Source organism: Rhinopithecus roxellana, chromosome 12 (assembly GCF_007565055.1).
Source record: "Rhinopithecus roxellana isolate Shanxi Qingling chromosome 12, ASM756505v1, whole genome shotgun sequence".
Classification (NCBI taxonomy): Eukaryota; Metazoa; Chordata; class Mammalia; order Primates; family Cercopithecidae; genus Rhinopithecus; species Rhinopithecus roxellana.
This window is the reverse complement of record NC_044560.1, coordinates 8,475,011-8,492,373: the sequence shown is the minus strand read 5'-3', so window position 1 is coordinate 8,492,373 and position 17,363 is coordinate 8,475,011. Positions and strand designations below refer to the sequence as shown.

The window sequence follows — 17,363 nt, the reverse complement described above, 5'->3', positions numbered from 1 at the left end:
CTGCCTGTGCCTGTCTTTGAAATTAAAAACAGTGGGTTTTAAAAGCACACACAAACCACACACACTCCGGGGAGGCTGTGGCACCATCCTCTAGCAGTTGGCCCCAGCTAGGAAACTTAGTCATCTCAGGCTCCTTGGGCTTCCTCCCATTTCCAGTAACTGACCTCGTCCCTATCTGTTCTGACCTTAAAGTCTTTGGCTCTCCTCCTCTCCGGCCATCCAGCCAGAGACCTGGTTGCTGTAGAGGCTCTTCTGCTGGCTCTTCTGCCCCCAGCTTCGTCTCTGGTCAGGCTGTCTCCCCAAGGTCACCAGACAAATTATTCTGTGTCAGTTACTATTGCCGTCTAACAAAATCACCCCAAAACCTAGTGACTTAACATAATAATTCATTTCATTGTCTCTGATGGTTTCTGTGGGTCAGGAATTCAGGAGGGCCTTGGCTGGGTGGTTCTGGCTTGGGGTCTCCTGCTATTGCAGTCAGATAGCTGAAGCTAGAACAGTGGGAGCCTTGAGCACCTGGGGGCTCCGTGGGCCTCCCTCTGTCCATGGAGTCTCAGGGACTCTTCTGCATGAGGTGGCCTCAGGGCAGTTGAGTGGGCTCCAGGCCTGTGTGTTCAGCAGGCAGAGAGAAGCTGCATTGTCTCTTGTGGGCTCACAAGTCATAGGGCATCATTTGTGCTGGGCTCTGGTGATAAAAAGTTACAAAAGCTCCTCCGGTTCCAGGGTGGAGGGGTCACAGACCTCGCTCCCCACCATGTGGGAGGAGTGTCACAGTCATGATGCAGGAGGAGCATGTGGTCTGGGACTGCTTGTTATGGTCATTTTTAGAAAATATAATCTGCTTCACCTTCTAAGTCACAACAACAGTCGTCATTCCCTGTGGAAAAATCTCTAGGGGCTCCAGAACCCTCACAGAAAAGTGGATTTTAAAGAATGTGGCACAGATGCCTTACCTATAAACTGGACAGGAGCAAAAAACTGAGAGAGAAGTGAGGTTCTGAGCCTAGCTCCTAGGGCCAGCTTAGCTGCCCCCTGAGTAGTTTGGGTGTGATCTGGCCCTTGTGACAAGGCCCCAGTCACCTTCCCAGGCCACCCCCCATGGTTGCCCACCTCCTCCACGCACCTGGCTCACCTTTCCTTACCCTGCTGCACCTGCTGCCTGGAAAGGCACACCTGCTCATCCAGGACTAAACCGCTCCTGTGGCCCCTTCTGAGACATCTTCTGGGGCTCCCTGCCCTACTTGGTGGGAACCTCTACTCTGACATTGACATTGTTGTGGATGGTGTGTTTACTCTACCAGACTTGGAGTGTAGGGACTGGTTACATCTCACTTGATGACGGTTTCCAAATCAGACTTTGCCCTGGAGTTTGCTTAGTAGGCCAAGTTTTCCTGTATGCAGATGATTTCACAATACTATCAGATGTCTGAACACTGTAGCAGATATGTAGGGTTTTATTTGAATGATTTCTTATTCTGAGAAATTGTTTTAGTCCATATTGATGGTTGTTTTATTTATTGCAGGGTGATTTAAGCAATTTTATGCTTTTTCTTTAAATCTTATGAAAACAAAGTGAAATATTTCTTATCTCAGTTTATATACCAAAAGAAAAAAATAACACACACACACAAAAAACCCCTAAACCCACCCCTTGGAGCCTTGCCAGCTTAAAGTGGGGTAACTGTCCCCTCCTTATTATTTGACATCCTAACAAGGACTCTTCCTTGATTTTTTTTTTAATACTGATTTTGACTGCACCATAAGCTCCATGAAGAGCAGAGACTTTTATGTTGACTACTCAGCATCAAAAACAGTGCTTGTTACCTAGGAAACACTCACATAAATGATCAGATGACTAATTGAATGGGCAGAGAATTCCACAGGGTGAGGAGGAACGGTCCCTCTTTTACTATTTACCTTTCCACCTGGAGCACACCACTGGGAGGTGGAACTGGTGAAGCTCACTTTATAAAGGAGGTGCCTGGACCAGTCAGAGTTTTGAAGGAGCTGGCCTGTGGAGCCTAAAGAGCTCTTAGCCACCGGGTGACAGTTTACTCCCTCTGACTGGCCTTCTGTTTATTTTGTAGCCATGTGAGGGAGGGAAGTCCTAGGAAAATAATTGACACAAAGAAGTACAAATCAGTGTATGGTGAACTGTGCCTTGTCTCTTTGTACCTTCTCTGTCTCATTATTGGACACACCACTTGGCCTTGTGGTTACTTGCTGTTTTATGGACAACTGGTTCCTTGAGGCTTGGGACTGGGTCTCATTTGTTGGGCCAGATTCAGGGCCTGGCCCAGGGTTGGCACTCAGTGCACAGTTGTTGAATGGTAGCCCAGTTGCTGGCCTGCAAGCGGCCAAATCCAGGATGATATGGTCTTGTTTTGAAGGGTGTGGCGGTTGGGTGTGTCTACTCTCGCAGTAGGATAGAGGGCAGTCCATCTAGAAGGAGTCTTAGAGTTCATCTGGGCCACATCCCAGGCCATGAGATTAAGTGAGCAGTCCAAGGAACACAGATGTCTAATGACAGGGCATACCTTGGACCCTGGACTCCCGAGTCCTAAGCCCTCTCTTTACTTGTTCTTTCTTGTATTTTTTTGACCTGTTCCGTTTCTGTCATGGGCTGGTTCACCCCTCCTTAGGCAACCTGGTGGTTCCCTGCTTCCAGGAAGTCACCATATTGATGCCAAACTTAGCGCAGACACCCGACGGGCATAGTGCACTGCAACCCAGAACTCCTGGGCTTGAACGATCCTCCTGCCTCAGCCTCCCAAGTGGCTGGAACTACAGGTGCACACCACCACTCCCTGCGTACTTTGTATTTTTTTCTATTACCTTTAAAAAAAAGTTTAGATATCTGATAATCATAACTTAAGCATCACGATTATGATGAATACCCTTGAACCTGCCATTCCGTGTGAGACCTAGCTTTCATCTTCCCCTCGTGGCTTCTCTGGAACTGCTCTTCTACTCTTCTTAAATGTTGTATTTATCATTCCCTTGTCTTGGCTTAAATAAAAAAAAGCCTTGTTATATTAGTCTAAAACGCATGTCTAAATAATAAGAGTGTTCATGGCCAGGTGCAGTGGCTCACACCTGTAATCCCAGCACTTTGGGAGGCTGAGGCAGGTGGATCGCTTGAGCTCAGGACTTTCAGACCAGCCTGGGCAACATGGCAAAACCCTGTCTCTACAAAAAACAGAAAAATTGGCTGGGCACGGTGGCTCATGCCTGTAATCCAGCACTTTGGGAGGCCGAGGTGGGCGGATTGCTTGAGGTTAAGAGTTTGAGACCATCCTGGGCAGCATGACAAAACCCCATCTCTACCAAACTACAAAAAATTAACTGGGCATGGTGGCCTTCCAGCTACTTGGAGGGCTGAGGTGGGAGGATGGCTTGAGCCTGGGAAGTCGAGGCTACAGTGAGCCATCATTGTGCCACTACACGCCAGCCTGGGTAACAAAGTGAGACCCTGTCTCAAGAAAAACAAAAATTAACCAGGCATGGGGGCGTGTGCCTGTAATCCCAGCTACTTGGGAGGCTGAGGTGGGAGGATAACTTGAGCCCAGGAGATAGAGGTTGCAGTGAGCTGAGCTTGTGCCACTACACTCCAGCCTGGGTGACAGAGTGAGAGCCTATCTTAAAAAAAAAAAACAAAAAACGTTCACTATTGCTTGTTTTTGAGCTTTATATAAAAGTGGCAGCATCCTAGGGTGGCCCCTGGGACTAGCCCCCTCCCTCCGTCCCCATCGTTCCATTTCCGGGGTCACTTATGTCGTTGCTTGTAGCTGAAGGTCATCCACATCTGCTTCATTCTCCGGTGCCGTTTCCTGTTTGGACCCCTTAGGGTTTGGGATGACTCCTAAGCAAATGGCTCCAGTTAACTCTAATTTTAACGTCTTACAAGCTGTCATTAAGCTTTCCCATGTTGCTTCACTTATGGGAAGCATTTAGTCATTTCCTCATTGAATGATAGTTAAACATCCTTAGCCCTAGAAATTTGTAGTGAAACATTTCCAATTAAGATTAATTGGGATTAATGCAAAATACGAGTCAGATCGTTTCGCAGTGGTATTCTAGTGCTGTCAACTAGATACAGGCCGACAGAGGACTCTCTAGCCCCCTTGCGGGGTGAGGATGTGATCAGCATATTGGAACTGGGGTTGTGAACAGGCTCCGAAGAAGGATTAAAACAGCATCTTTCACCTTGAGCTTCTCTGGTCAACTTAGGTCTTTTCCTGGATAACACTGCTCAGTTTCTGGTTAATCCCTTCTATGTTCGTTCTGCCTAGATCACAGTTTCAAATTAGACAGGCTTCCTTATATCTTAATTTGCTTTTCATTTATAAGGAGGATTGCTAATATCTGGTTGAGATACTTTCTGAAGACCAGAAATTTTTAGGGGTTTTGTGTGGTCTTTAAATTAGAATTGTATATAAAATGTTTCCCCGCATGTGCACTCTTCTTGAGAGGGACTTTATCGTCTATCAGATTCTGGGAATCTGCAGCCCCCGAAGCAATTATTTTTAGCCCAGGGCTTCTCAGCCTTAACTCTATTAACATTTGGGCCAGGTGATTCTTTGTTGTGGGGAGGCTGTGTATCACGTTTGGGGACATTTAGAAGCATCCCTGGCCCCTACCCATTAGATGTCAGTAGTTTCTTCTCTCCCAGTTGTGACAAAAATGTCTCCATACGTTGCCAAATGTCTCCTGGCAGGGTTGGTTGGAGGTGTGTGTGTATGTGTGTGCACATGTGCAAAATCATCCCTAGTTGAGAAATACTAGTTTATACCTTTTGACGAGTTTGACTTGAATCATTTAGGGTTTTCTATTCTTGCTCAGCCAAGAGAATATATAGCTATTTATTGAGTTTGAACATTAGCTCTAGTTTAAGGGGAGCAAGAGTGAGAGATCCAGGGCTGGGTTGAGGGGCAGGGAGGTTGGGCAGGGGGATCATTTAAAATTTTAAAATATTTAAAAGTTGTATATATATTTGTATGCACGCAACATTCCCTAATCATTAAACACATACTGCTGTGTATTAAACATCTCACATGCATTACTAAATTATTGTAACTCTCTAAGGAAGATACTGTGTTCCCATTTTATGGATAAATAAATAGAGCCTTCTAGAGATTAAGCAACCTGCCCAAGGCCATAAGTTAATGAATGGCAGTACTGGGAATTGAATATGTCCCTCTAGAGTCAAATCAGCCTATCTGTGTGTTCTGCCCTAGACATGGTGTTAAAATGTCCTCTCATGCCAGTGGGCCAAACCCGTCACTGTGGCCTTGGCTGACATGTTGGCATAGAAGTGCGTGGCACAAGTGGGAATTTCATGTTGCTGGCATTAAGCAAAACAAGTGGTAGAGTTTCTGGGGTGGTGTTTTTCTTTACTCTTTGCAGGAGAGCCAGTTCATTGTGTGTTCCAGGATGAACTGTCACTGATAGCCATTTTGAGCAAGGGACAGGCTTTTTCTTTTCTTTCATTCTTTTTTAAAACAGCCGGCTGTGTATGCCATGTCAATATCTTGTTTTTAAAAACATGAAATTGACTCTCCTTAATAATGTGTTATGTCTTTGGTGACTATGAAGTGGGTCCTTGTCCCACAGCCTACTTGTGGTTAAGAGACCTGGATTATAAATGGTAATATTCAAAAGTTGCATTTCCTTAAGGCCAAATGTGGCATTTTGAGGATTGCTTTGTGTATTTTATGAGGCTGTAGCTTGTTGATTTAGGCCTTTCAAAACCCTGAAATTGGTCTGAGCAGAGCAGATTCCAGATACAAATTAGATAGTGCCTCTCTGCTTGGGTAGTGTTGGGGACTCCATCTGCCTTACTTGGAGTCACCTGTACCTCTTAGAGTTGCATACACAGGTCTTCACCATTGGACCTGGCCCACCTTTCTCACTTTATTTCTTGTCTCATCTCCTGAGGTCTAGCCTTCCGTGTTAGAACCCACTGTGCATTGAATTACTTTGCACTTTACCAGCCTCGCCTCTGCTCAGTTCTCTTCCTTTCCCCCTCCCTTTATTTATCTCTTTTTTATATATTTATGGCGACTGGCACATGGTGGCTCTTAGTGAATATTTGCAGCATATATACTGTGAGGAGAGTATTGTGAAGCACAGGACGCATAGCTTTAAAAAGGTGCTTGGGCTGGTAGTTCATGCTTGTAATCCCGGCACTTTGGGAGGCGAAGGCAGTTTGATTGCTTGAGCCCAGGAGTTCAAGACCAGCCTGGGCAATGTGGCAAAACTCCATGTTTGTCCCCCCAAAAATATAAAAATTAGCCAGGTGTGGTGGCATGTACCTGTGATCCCAGCTACTTGGGAGGCTGAGGTGGGAAGATCACTTGAGCCTGGGAAGTGGAGGTTGTAGGGAGCCAAGATCGTGCCACTGTACTCCAGCCTGGGTGACACAGCAAGACCCTGTCTTTAAAAGAATTAAGAACATTTTTTAAAAGAGTGCTTGATAAACAAGGGTCATAGTTGTCTTTCCAGTCCTCTGCTGCTGCAGTGACATAGTTTACTGCATTTGCAGTCCACTTTGCTGGGTGGAGTGAGCTCTTGACTAGTGTAGTTCAGGTCTTAGTGTCCTAAGTTTCCATTGAATGAATGAAGCACTTTTAACCCGTGTGCATCTTGCCACTTGTTCTTTGCCTGGCTTTTCCCCCTCGCTTGGAGCTCATCAAGGAACCTGGCTTGGGGATATTACCTGATGTTTATACCCAGGTTACAACAAAGGGCAAAAGTAATCCGCTACTCGAGTGTGCTCACTATGGAACCAACTGGGAGGCACAACATCTGCAGCTGCCAGGGCCTGTTGAGCAGAGCAGGGGAGCTGGCGAGGGAGCTTTCTGACGTCTCCAGCCTGCTTCCACTTCTTTCAGGGTCTTTTGGATGCCCCCACTTGAGACAGAGACTCTGTCAAAGGGGAGCAGATATCCTGCACAGTCCCCACCTCCAGGCTACCGGCACACAGAGACCTGGCAGAGGGCCCACTACACGGCTCTTTGGGTTTTAGAATGCCTTGGACAAGCATGCTTTTTAAAAGGAGTTTTTGATATTCCTTCTGGCAAAAATGACTGATGCACTTTTATTTCTCCCTCCACAGAGTGATCAGCAGCTTGACTGTGCCTTGGACCTAATGAGGCGCCTGCCTCCCCAGCAAATCGAGAAAAACCTCAGCGACCTGATCGACCTGGTACGTGCCTCCTTCATATGGTTCCATTTGAGACTGTGGCTAAGAGTGGGTTGCTTTTGTGTAGCTTTTTCCATGCAGAATTCACAACATAGGAAACCTTTTCTCTCCCTGGCAGACCATGCCACTGGACTATGAGATTCCTCCAGGCAGAGAGAAGATGGGTTTCATATGGTGGTCTGTCGTTCAGAACCATCTGTGTTGATGAAACCCAAGTTAGGAGTTCTGAAGTTAATGACAGTCTGCTCTCTCCCCACCTGCCTTGTCTTCAGTTTCTAGAAGCGTGCATTTAGACGTGGCGGGGAAGAGGCTATACCCATCCCACAGGCATTTGGCAGTGCATGCAGGCCAGACACTATCAGTCTCTGCTATTGTGTGAGTTTCTCCAGCCAACACAGTACAAGCGTCTACCTGTAAGATGCTTCTGTGGCTTCATTTCTAGTTTGAAAAGGTATAACAAGCAAAAGTTGGCTTGTTAAAGGGCCCGTCACATCTAGTTTTTAAATATTCTATTCATTTTCATAGATTTTTATGCTCAGAATGATTGGTCTCAAGATGTTGCCTCAAATTCACTAGTACCATATTATTCGAGAGTGCCCAAAATATTCAAAAACATCTATAAAGCCACAGGAAATATTGGAAAGGAATAAAATCAGGTCTTAAGAGACCAACGGAATCACCCTGATCACTTGGCAGTGAGTTCTGGTGCTGGGTTTGGAACGCGAGTCCCTGAGTCTGGTCCTCTGTTTTTTCTGTTGTGTCCCATGTGGTCTCGGATGTGATTATCCATTGCCAAGCATGGCTCATTAGTGAGGTATCTTTTTAGAGCGGGTTGGGAACTTGTTCATATGCTGTAGTGATTTATTTAATTCCATTGGATGCATTCAGAACAGTTTTACTAGGAAAAATATATGACTGCTAGGAGAGGCACGCATGTCATTCACAGAGAAAACTTTATACAGCAGCCTGAAAGGTCTGCAGTGCCACTATTTGTATATTTATAGGGATGCAAACTCCCAGCTGAGAGGCAAATGTGTGACACAGAGCAGAGCCTGTGGAAGGAGTTGGGAATCTGTTGTATCTCTTTCATAGTAATTCAGGAAATGGGAAGAAAGAGGTTTCTTGAGGTCACTGGCTGCTCAGAGAGACAACTGCACGTGCTTCTGATGTAAGTGGAGAGAAGGCAGGTATCAAAAAGAGAGGGCCCCGCCAGACAGTCGACATTTCAGATGGGTAGTAACGTAGTTGTGATGCAAATGAACCCGCTGTGTGCTCAGGATCAGGGGTCCCCGGCCAGGAACCAGCGAGTGAGGAAGATCATTGAAGTGGGCTTGGCGGGATCTGGAGGCATAGGCTCCTGTGGAAAGGGCAGCTGCCCGCGTTACTCTCAGTGCTTGTTGCCCTGTTGGAAATAGAGCCTCTGTTGCTCATTTTCACGTTTTTCTAGAGGAGCCATTTATTTGGGTTTTTTGTAAAATTTCCTGGTTTTTTTGTTTGTTTGTTTGTTTTGAGACAGAGTCTCATTCTGTCACCCAGGCTGTAGTGCAGTGGGGCGATCTTGGTTCACTGCAATCTCCGCCTGCCTGATTCAAGCAATTCTCCTGCCTCAGCCTCCCCAGTAGCTGGGATTACAGGCGCCCACCACCGTGCCTGGCTGATTTTGTATTTTTATTAGAGACAAGATTTCACCATTATGGTCAGGCTTGTCTCAAACTCTTGACCTCAAGTGATCTGCCTGTCTCGGCCTCCCAAAGTGCTGGGACTACAGGCGTGAGCCACCGCGTGCGGCAGAATATCCTGATTTTTAAACATTGGCCTGCCCATTAGATTGGCTGGGTCCAGTTTTGTGTAGAACCTGGACCTGAGCGTGTGAAATGTGAGCTGGGGGCAGGTGGGTGGTGTGGGCTGGAGGGGTTAGAGGAGATGTCCTTTGTTGAGAAATACTGAAGTATGAAGTTGGATAGGTAGGAGGTATCCTTGAAAGTGAGGAGACCTTGGACTTGATGTGGTGAGAATGGTCACCATCAGCCCACTGACTGCTGAGCTTGTATGCAGCGCCTCATGCGCAGCCATATTTAAACTCTCAACAGTCCTGTGAGGTAGGACTACAGAGTGCGGTCTGGGAAGTGCTTTAATGGCTTTGCATTTTTCTTGGTCAGAAATCTGTGATTGATCCTATGTGGAAGAGGTGGGCAAAAGTTGAAGGTGTGATCCGCCTTTAATTTGGTCAGCTGCAGGGGCTTGTTTTTCCTCTAAACTCAGCATGAAAACATGCTTGGCTGAGTTTAAATTTAGTTTGCCAATTTAGTTATTACTGTATTTTAGAAATAAGCCAAACATAGAAGTAGGAAATGATGAACAAATTTTTCTCAGTAGACCCTTCCTGGTGTTTAATAGGCTATTTTGTTCTTATGGCAACTGAAGTGTTTCACTACAGCTGCGTCTTTTCTCCGGGATTCCCTCATCACTCTCTCTTTCAGGGATGTGCATGTAGCTGCTTTTATGAAAACCTGGTCAACTGGTTCCCTTGCTGCCTGTGCCGGTTTTCCCTAGGCTCAACAGGGAAATTGCAGCGTTGATGGTGAATGAAGGAGAGTATCCAGAGCTGTCTTTCGCCATAGCCAGATAATGAGAGGGATCACCTCTGAAGCTTAGTTGCAGGATGGTACTTGGACATAGGTTGAAGTGCCAGACCGCATCTACCACTGATAGATGATGTAGTGTGTGACATTATATAGATTACTGTCAGAGCATACTACTTTTCCTTTTTTTTTTTTTTTTTTTGGAGAGACAGGGTCTTGCTCTGTTGCCCAGGCTGAAATGTAGTGGTGCAATCAAAGCTCAATGCAGCCTCAAACTCCTGGGCTCAAATGATCTTCCTGCCTCAGCCTTGCAAGTAGCTAGGACTCTAGGCGCCCACCACCACATCTGGCCAATTTTAAAAAATGTTTTATTTTGCATAAAGACTGGTTCTCTCCTTATGTTCCCTAGGCTGGTCTTGAACTGCTGACCTCAGGCAATCCTGCTTTTCTGTTTTTTTTTTTTTTTTTTTTTTTTTTTTTTTTGAGGCGGAGTCTCGCTCTGTCGCCCGGACTGGAGTGCAGTGGCCAGATCTCAGCTCACTGCAAGCTCCACCTCCCGAGTTTACGCCATTCTCCTGCCTCAGCCTCCCGAGTAGCTGGGACTACAGGCGCCCGCCACTTCACCCGGCTAGTTTTTGTATTTTTAGTAGAGACGGGGTTTCACCGTATTAGCCAGGATGGTCTCGATCTCCTGACCTCGTGATCCGCCCGCCTCGGCCTCCCAAAGTGCTGGGATTACAGGCTTGAGCCACCGCGCCCGGCCGCTTTTCTGTTTTTAACTTTGTCTTCTGTAGAATGTATGCTAGAGCTGGTGGAGGTGGGCTGAGGTTCAGGGGGACAGCTGACATGTGTTGAATACTTGCTGGGTGCCCAGGACTAAGCTGGGGACTTCTGTTTGTGTTGTTTATTATTTCTTCAAGGTCATACAACACCCCTATAAGGTACATACGGCCACCTCACCTCCTTTAGATGATTTAGACTCTATGGGGAAGAAGCCAGGATAGGGATGTGGCTTGGGAGCGCCGGGAGGTCTGTTTTCTCCTGCTTGCCAGGTTCCTTTGGGTTAGTCACACTGAAAGCAACAGATTAAATGTGGCATGTCTGTGTGGTGTGTCAGTTTTGCCTGTTGGGAGAGAAACTGTTAATTAAATTCATTAGCAATCTAAAATGTTAACACATAGGTATATTATGGAGAATAATGTTAAATTCACATAATTTAAAAGCAAGAACTAGTCATGGGGCAAAAAATCCCTTCTCAGAGCCAGATCATTTATGATTAGTGGTTCTCTTTCCTCCACTGCCTCAGGGGGCGGCCTGAAAGGCGCCAGCTCCCCTCTCTGGCTGTGTGGAGGCTATCTGGGGGCCCTGTCTACCTCAGAGGCTGAACAAGAGGCCAGAGTGGATTCCCATCATCCAGAGTGGGTTGGGGAAATGGTGTTCTCGTTAATTTTTTAATTGAAGTATGAGGAATGTCAAAATGGAAATGGAGCATGACTTTTCAACAAATTAGGATCTGTTAATGCATGCCTCATTAAAACTATATTGACATGCATTGGCCAGGCGCAGCGGCTCATGCCTATAATCCCAGCACTTTGGGAGGCCAAGACAGGTGGATAACTTGAGACCAGGAGTTTGAGACCAGCTTGGCCAACATGGTGAAACCCCATCACTACTGACAAAATACTATATTGACATGCTTCAAAAGCCATTTTCTGATTGATGGCCTGGCTTTGAGCTCCTTGCTACATATGATGCTACATAAGGGGCAGTGCACTGGCTTTGTACTGGATCCTGTGACTGATCCTGGAAGTTTCTTTGAATGTTTTATTTTCATTACTGCCAGTGTTCTCTGGGAATGGTAGTTTTTCTTCTTTCCTGTTTAACTGGATTTACAGAATGCTTTTATTCTGTAAGGATTGGTCTGTGCTGAGTATACTGTTGTGGCACTGAAGTTCACATGCAGTTTGTTTCTTCCCAAAGCTGTATTTTCAGAAAATTCACACTATTATGCACCTGTCTAAAGGCAAAGGATCCAGGCCTTTGTCTGGTGTAATCTGGGATCCGTCAGATGTTTTGAAAGTAGCTAATGCACTGCTGCTCCGTGCAAACAGCAGTCATTCCTCCCTGCTCACCTGCCCAAGATAATGAAGGTGGGGAGATTGTTGTTTTCAAGAAAAGTCTCCAGTTTTAAGACGGACGAGAATGTTAGGATTTGCCAGCATTCCCCATGAAGGGAATGGCCTCGCTTAGATGTCAGGGCCAGGGAACTGTAGGGGAATGGATCCAGTCCACCATGGTCTGATTATAGAGTGATATTAAAGAGAAATGTGAGGGATGCTTGGCAGCCAGGACAAGGTAGCCCAATTTGTCATGCCAGATCAACTTTCTTTTTTCTTCCCAGCATCAGAGTTTTTGCTGCCTTGGGATTATGAGGCCTGCTCTGATTGGTGGGAAATTACCTTCCTTTGCAGATGGCCAAAACATCATTTTCTTACATATTAATCCCATTGTGCTAGAGTGAATCCAGCCGAAATCTGCTGTTAAGCTGTTTCAAAAATACCCACATGTCCATGAGGGCCAAGAATCATATGATGTGAAGATGTTCCCTTGGCTTCATAAACTTGGCCCTTCTATGGCCTTACTCTGCACACTGGCAGCAAGAGCAGAAATGTCTCAGCTGGGGTGTATTTTGAGCCCTGAGCTGAGGAAGGTGTTTGTTTCTGCATATTGGCACCCAGCAGGCCTTCCGTCCTTTGCCTTTTTAAGAGCAAACCAAAAATAGCCGTGAATCTGTTTAACTAGGCAAGAAAGTCTCTGCTTGCAAACATTGGGCACTTCATGTTTTTAGTTCCTTCACTTCTTTCTTTCTTATAGTCGCCCTAAGGCTCAGCTCTTGGGTGTCCCCAGACTTTACTCAAGCAAGGGGAAGACATCAGGGCTGGGAAAGTATCCAGGCCAGTGAGGTAAAGGTGGGAGAGACATCCTGATTTTTTACTGGGGAGTTGATAACTTCATAGGTTAATTCGTTTCAGCATATTCTTCTTTTTAAGTAGCTAGAACAGCGCTCTAGAAATAGAAAGAGCCAGCTGGGCATAGGTCTTCACACTGCTAGCCTTAGCAGTAGCCGTACTTTGAAATTATCCCTGTCACCCCCCTGCATCGCTACCCCAGGGCTGCATGAATCTGCAGGGAGTGTGATTTGACAGATGAGAAGGCTGAGCACGCGGGGGACGTGTCCACGTTTGGGCTTCAGTGAACGAGTGAGTGGAGACCTGCTGCTTACGTTTCCAAGAACCTGCTCTCCATGAAGCAGCCCATGGAGCCAGCTCACACACATTTGTAATTGATTGGTGACGTGAAGGCTGATACTATTAGTTAATAGTTCATTAATATGATTGATTAGCAGAATATCTGATGTCTGCTAAACAGTGCTGCTCAGTTTTCAGTCTTTAATAGTTAAAGCAATGAAATCTGGAAATTATTTTTCCAGGGACAGCTGTGTGGAGCACAACTCAGTTTTGTCCCCCAGGTGATGAAGGTGCACTGGGCCTGGGACCCAAGATGACTACCCCGGCATTTGGGGATCTTGAAGGCCAGATACCATCTGCTTTATCTGTGTTAATAGAGTAAGCAGGCTTACATTTTCTTCTTCCCTAGCTTCCCCTTTAGCATTGTCATTCCAACAATCTCAGACCAGCATGTTTCCTCCTTTATTTCAAAGACAACATTTAAAATGTCTTCACTTAGGCTGGGCCTGGTGGCTCACACTTATAATCCCAGCACTTTGGGAGGCCAAGGTGGGAGGACTGCTTGAGCTCAGGAGTTTGAGACCAGCCTGGGCAACATAGGGAGACTCCATCTCTACTGAAAATTTTTAAAAAATCTTGGACGTGGTGGCATGCTCCTGTGGTCCCAGCTACCCAGAAAGCTGAGGTGGGAGGATCACTTGAGCCCAGGAGGTCAAAGCCGCAGTGAGCTATGATCACCCCACTGCACTCCAGTTTGGGTAAGAGAATGAGACCCTGTTTTTTTTTTTTTCTTTTTTCTTTTTTTTTTTTTTAAAGTTTTTGCCTTTCTGAAGGGGTCTCAGCTGAAGTAGATGAAAAGGTAGTGGATTCAGTCGACATTTGTTGAGCACCTCCTGGAAGTCAGGCACTGTGTTTTACTCTGGGAAGAAATGCAGCCTTTATTCCTTGCCTTCTCTTCCACAGGTCAAAATGCAAGGATTCTTCAGCTTGATCCCCGAAAAGAATGACCCTAGTTGGATTCTCTCGGGCCACTGGTCATTGACCAGTGAATAAGCTCTGAGGATGAGTAGCAAGAGCTGCAGAACTGAGTTATTCTTTCTGCAAGCATTTATTATATGCACCATCCATGCACCAGACAGTTTAGGTGCCAGGGTTTTCGTGGAGAACCAGATGAAAGGCTTCGCTCTATGGAGCTGACATTTCGTGGGGAATTAATTTCTGGAAGGAGGACTTGCTGTGGTCAGCTTTGCATGCTGTACATCTATTGAACAGGATACCTGGCAGCTGTGCTTGTTTTACACATAAAGGCATTAGAGGCTCTTTAATGGGCGTACCCAGCTCTCAATAAATGTTTGTCCACTTCTGTGAGCCATTGCTCACCACCTTTTAACTGTTTTCTCAGTGACTTGTGCCTTGGTGCTTCTCAGATTCTTTTCCCAAAGTACTCGTGTCAATAGAGGAGGAAGGAAGAGCAGACACACATCTTTGAAGTTTTAGGGGTAATCCAAAGGTGCCTGCCTCAAGGAGAGCATTGTTACGTTTTGTCTTATTTAGAAATTGTGTTCTGTCTGGGAATGTGGCATTCACCTGAAGTTACAACTACTTGGGAGGCTGAGGTGGAAGGATCGCTTGAACCCCAGAGATTAAGACCAGCCTGGGCAACATAACTAGACCCCATCTCTTAAGAAAAAAAAATTAAAAAATAAATTGTATTCCAATCCATAAACATGCCTACATGCAAGACATTTTAACATTAAAAAAAATGCTTTTTCCACTGAAGTTCCCCATGGGTTTATGTTAAGGGTGGGGAAACTTGGCTTCCTCTCTCCCACCCATCCTGGGGTCTGCCTGGAAGTTTTCTCCTCTGGGCCGAGTGTTGTCTCTGGAGCAGGAGCCGGGGAACGGTTGGAATCATTGCTAATATGCACCAGCCCCTACATAGTCTCTGTTGTGACTGATGTTTCTGAGCATATTCTGAGCTGTCCTATAGACAACACTGCTATAGTTCCCATTATACAAGGAGAAAAAGCATTCCAGCCAAAAGCCTCCAGCAGTATTTTAATGAACTCCATTCCTTGGAAAATTGTGGTGAGTCTTTTCACATGGGCCTTTTGCTCTGTGAATGGGTGGCAGCTGTGGGGACTGAGGCATGGAGAACAGGAGGCACGCTCTGGACCGTAGGTGCCGAGCTGGCTGTTTCCCGCCCAACCTGGCCTCCCCGGAGGATGGCGGCCTTTCATGACCCTGGCCTGTTATTGACCTGAGGACTTGCCACCTAATAGTGCAGCCTCTGATTTGTGTCCAGGTGGCAGCCAGGCAGCCCTTCTCCACCAGGAAGAAATGACATGATTTGATTAGAAAGAGGAAGTGGGGTTTCCTGGGGTGCTCTCACCTGACAGGCTCCCTCATAGATTTGGCCAGAAGTGATTTCAGATTCTGGTGAGTTCTGTTACATACAGCATAATGGTTCCTCATTTTATCCAATTAAGAATGAGATGAATTGCCTCCTGTAAAGGCAATCCAGACAATTACGGTAGAATGAATGAGAGAGAAAGGAAATGAACGAAAGAGATTAGTAGGGCCATTGGCTTTATTTTGTGTGTGTGTTCCTTGGGGAGCAAAGACTGTTTCCAGGAGACTGTAACGATATATCCACCAGTCCTGAGCTGTCCTAGAACAGTCATGGTTGATTTTCCGTTAGGGGAAGGGGCTTGAATTTCTCCAAAGCCAACTATTTTGAAAATTGATGTTCTCCCATCGTCTTTAAGATAGTCACCCCAGTAAGCTTTGGTTATTTTTCAGAGATTACAAATTTCAAAGTAGAAATTATTTTTTGTTTGATCTCAGATTAACAATTTGACTCTTCCCTCTTTCATTCCCTATAAAATACTTTTCAATTACGTGGAAAAAATTTGTTTCATCTTTTTGAATTAAATATAGAAAATAGAGACGGGGGTCTCACCATGTTGCCCAGGTTGGTCTCAAACTTCTAAACTCAAGCAGTCCTTCCACCTTGGCCTCCCAAGGTTCTGGGATTATAGGTGTGAGCCACTGTGCCTGGCCAAAATAAATAAATTTTTAATGGATCTCCATCAGATGTCAGCAAGTACTGATAGATGGTCTCATTATTAATACACTTCATCCAGGACCTTATCTGTCTTCATAGCCATTCTGTGAAGTGAGTGGGAGGAAACCGAGGAATGGAGGAGGGCAGTGAGTCTCTGACCTGATAGGTGATGCGTACGGTGGGGTTGGGAAGAAGAGGTGTCAAGCCCACCTCTTGATTCCAGTCAGTATTTTCTACTGAATTACAGTCTTACAAATGAAAATATTATAGAGTGCCATTTCTTATATGTCCTGCCAAAGCTAAGTCATCTTTTAAAAGTGAAAATGTAAAGGAAATTTATAATGAGGGCCGGGGAAGAATGGTCACCATGGAAGTACCTAAGGGAAAAGAACTTAAACTTCTCTTCCTGCCGCTGCTGGTGTGGAGCTCTGGGCAGGCGATGCTCCTCCAGAGCTTGACCAGCAGAGGAGCCTGCTCGCCACTGCCTTCAACCTGCCGGGCTGTGGGGAACCCAGGCTCAGTTGAAACAGTGGGGCAGAGGCAAAGCTTCCAGTTGCAGCTCCGCGCCCCTCCACACTTTGCATTGTGTGTGTTTGGGGGGAAAGTGCTATTTTGAAAGCATCCTGCCCAGACACAAGTAGCATATCACTATACTTTCAGTTAAAACAAATGTAAAAAGTTTGGAAAAAGCAGTGCACTGCAAGAACCAATGGGACGGTTCGGTAAGGGAGCTTATTTCTAGGTGGCATGTCCTTTTGCTGTTACAAATGGGCTCTTGTCCCCCCATCTCCCCTGGCATCTTATCTGTTCTAACTGGTTTATGCTGAAGCACAGGCTGATTTTGGTACATTTAATTTGGAGGCAGTCACCTAAGAGGCAAGCAGGCAGTGCTTGAAGACGGCTGCAGAGCTCCGGGCTGAGTGGTGGAAGGAAATGGGTCAGAATTCTCAGAAACAGACCTGGTAATGGAACAACTTAGAACAATCACAAGTGGTATTCCTATTTGGAAGAAAAATAATTGTCGATAAATATGTTGAAACAGCTAATACTTTTGAAGGAAAACACACTAAAACTCTATTGCAACAGCATGTAGTCATATTTCATATTTCTCATGGACTGAAGAGTTAACCTTTAAACGAACATGAAAGACCCGGAGAGCAAACATCAGTATTTGATCTTGCGATGGAAGAGGCTTTTAGAAGGTGCATAAGCCAGTGCTGAAATGATAGCTTTGACTGCATGCAAATTTAACTTAGAAGTTT

The 17,363-nt window shown here is 45.7% G+C and overlaps 1 protein-coding gene across 6 annotated transcripts in view; it reads left to right on the top strand.

The window, feature by feature from the left end:
* Window positions 1-17,363, top strand: part of CAPZB (capping actin protein of muscle Z-line subunit beta) — a 147,915-nt gene that overhangs the window by 57,766 nt on the left and 72,786 nt on the right. For all 6 annotated transcript variants that reach the window (XM_030912974.1, XM_030912973.1, XM_010385550.2 and 3 more), the window contains exon 2: window positions 7,118-7,207. In XM_030912974.1, the coding sequence (XP_030768834.1) occupies window positions 7,118-7,207 (90 nt within the window). The remainder of the gene's footprint in view (window positions 1-7,117; window positions 7,208-17,363) is intronic.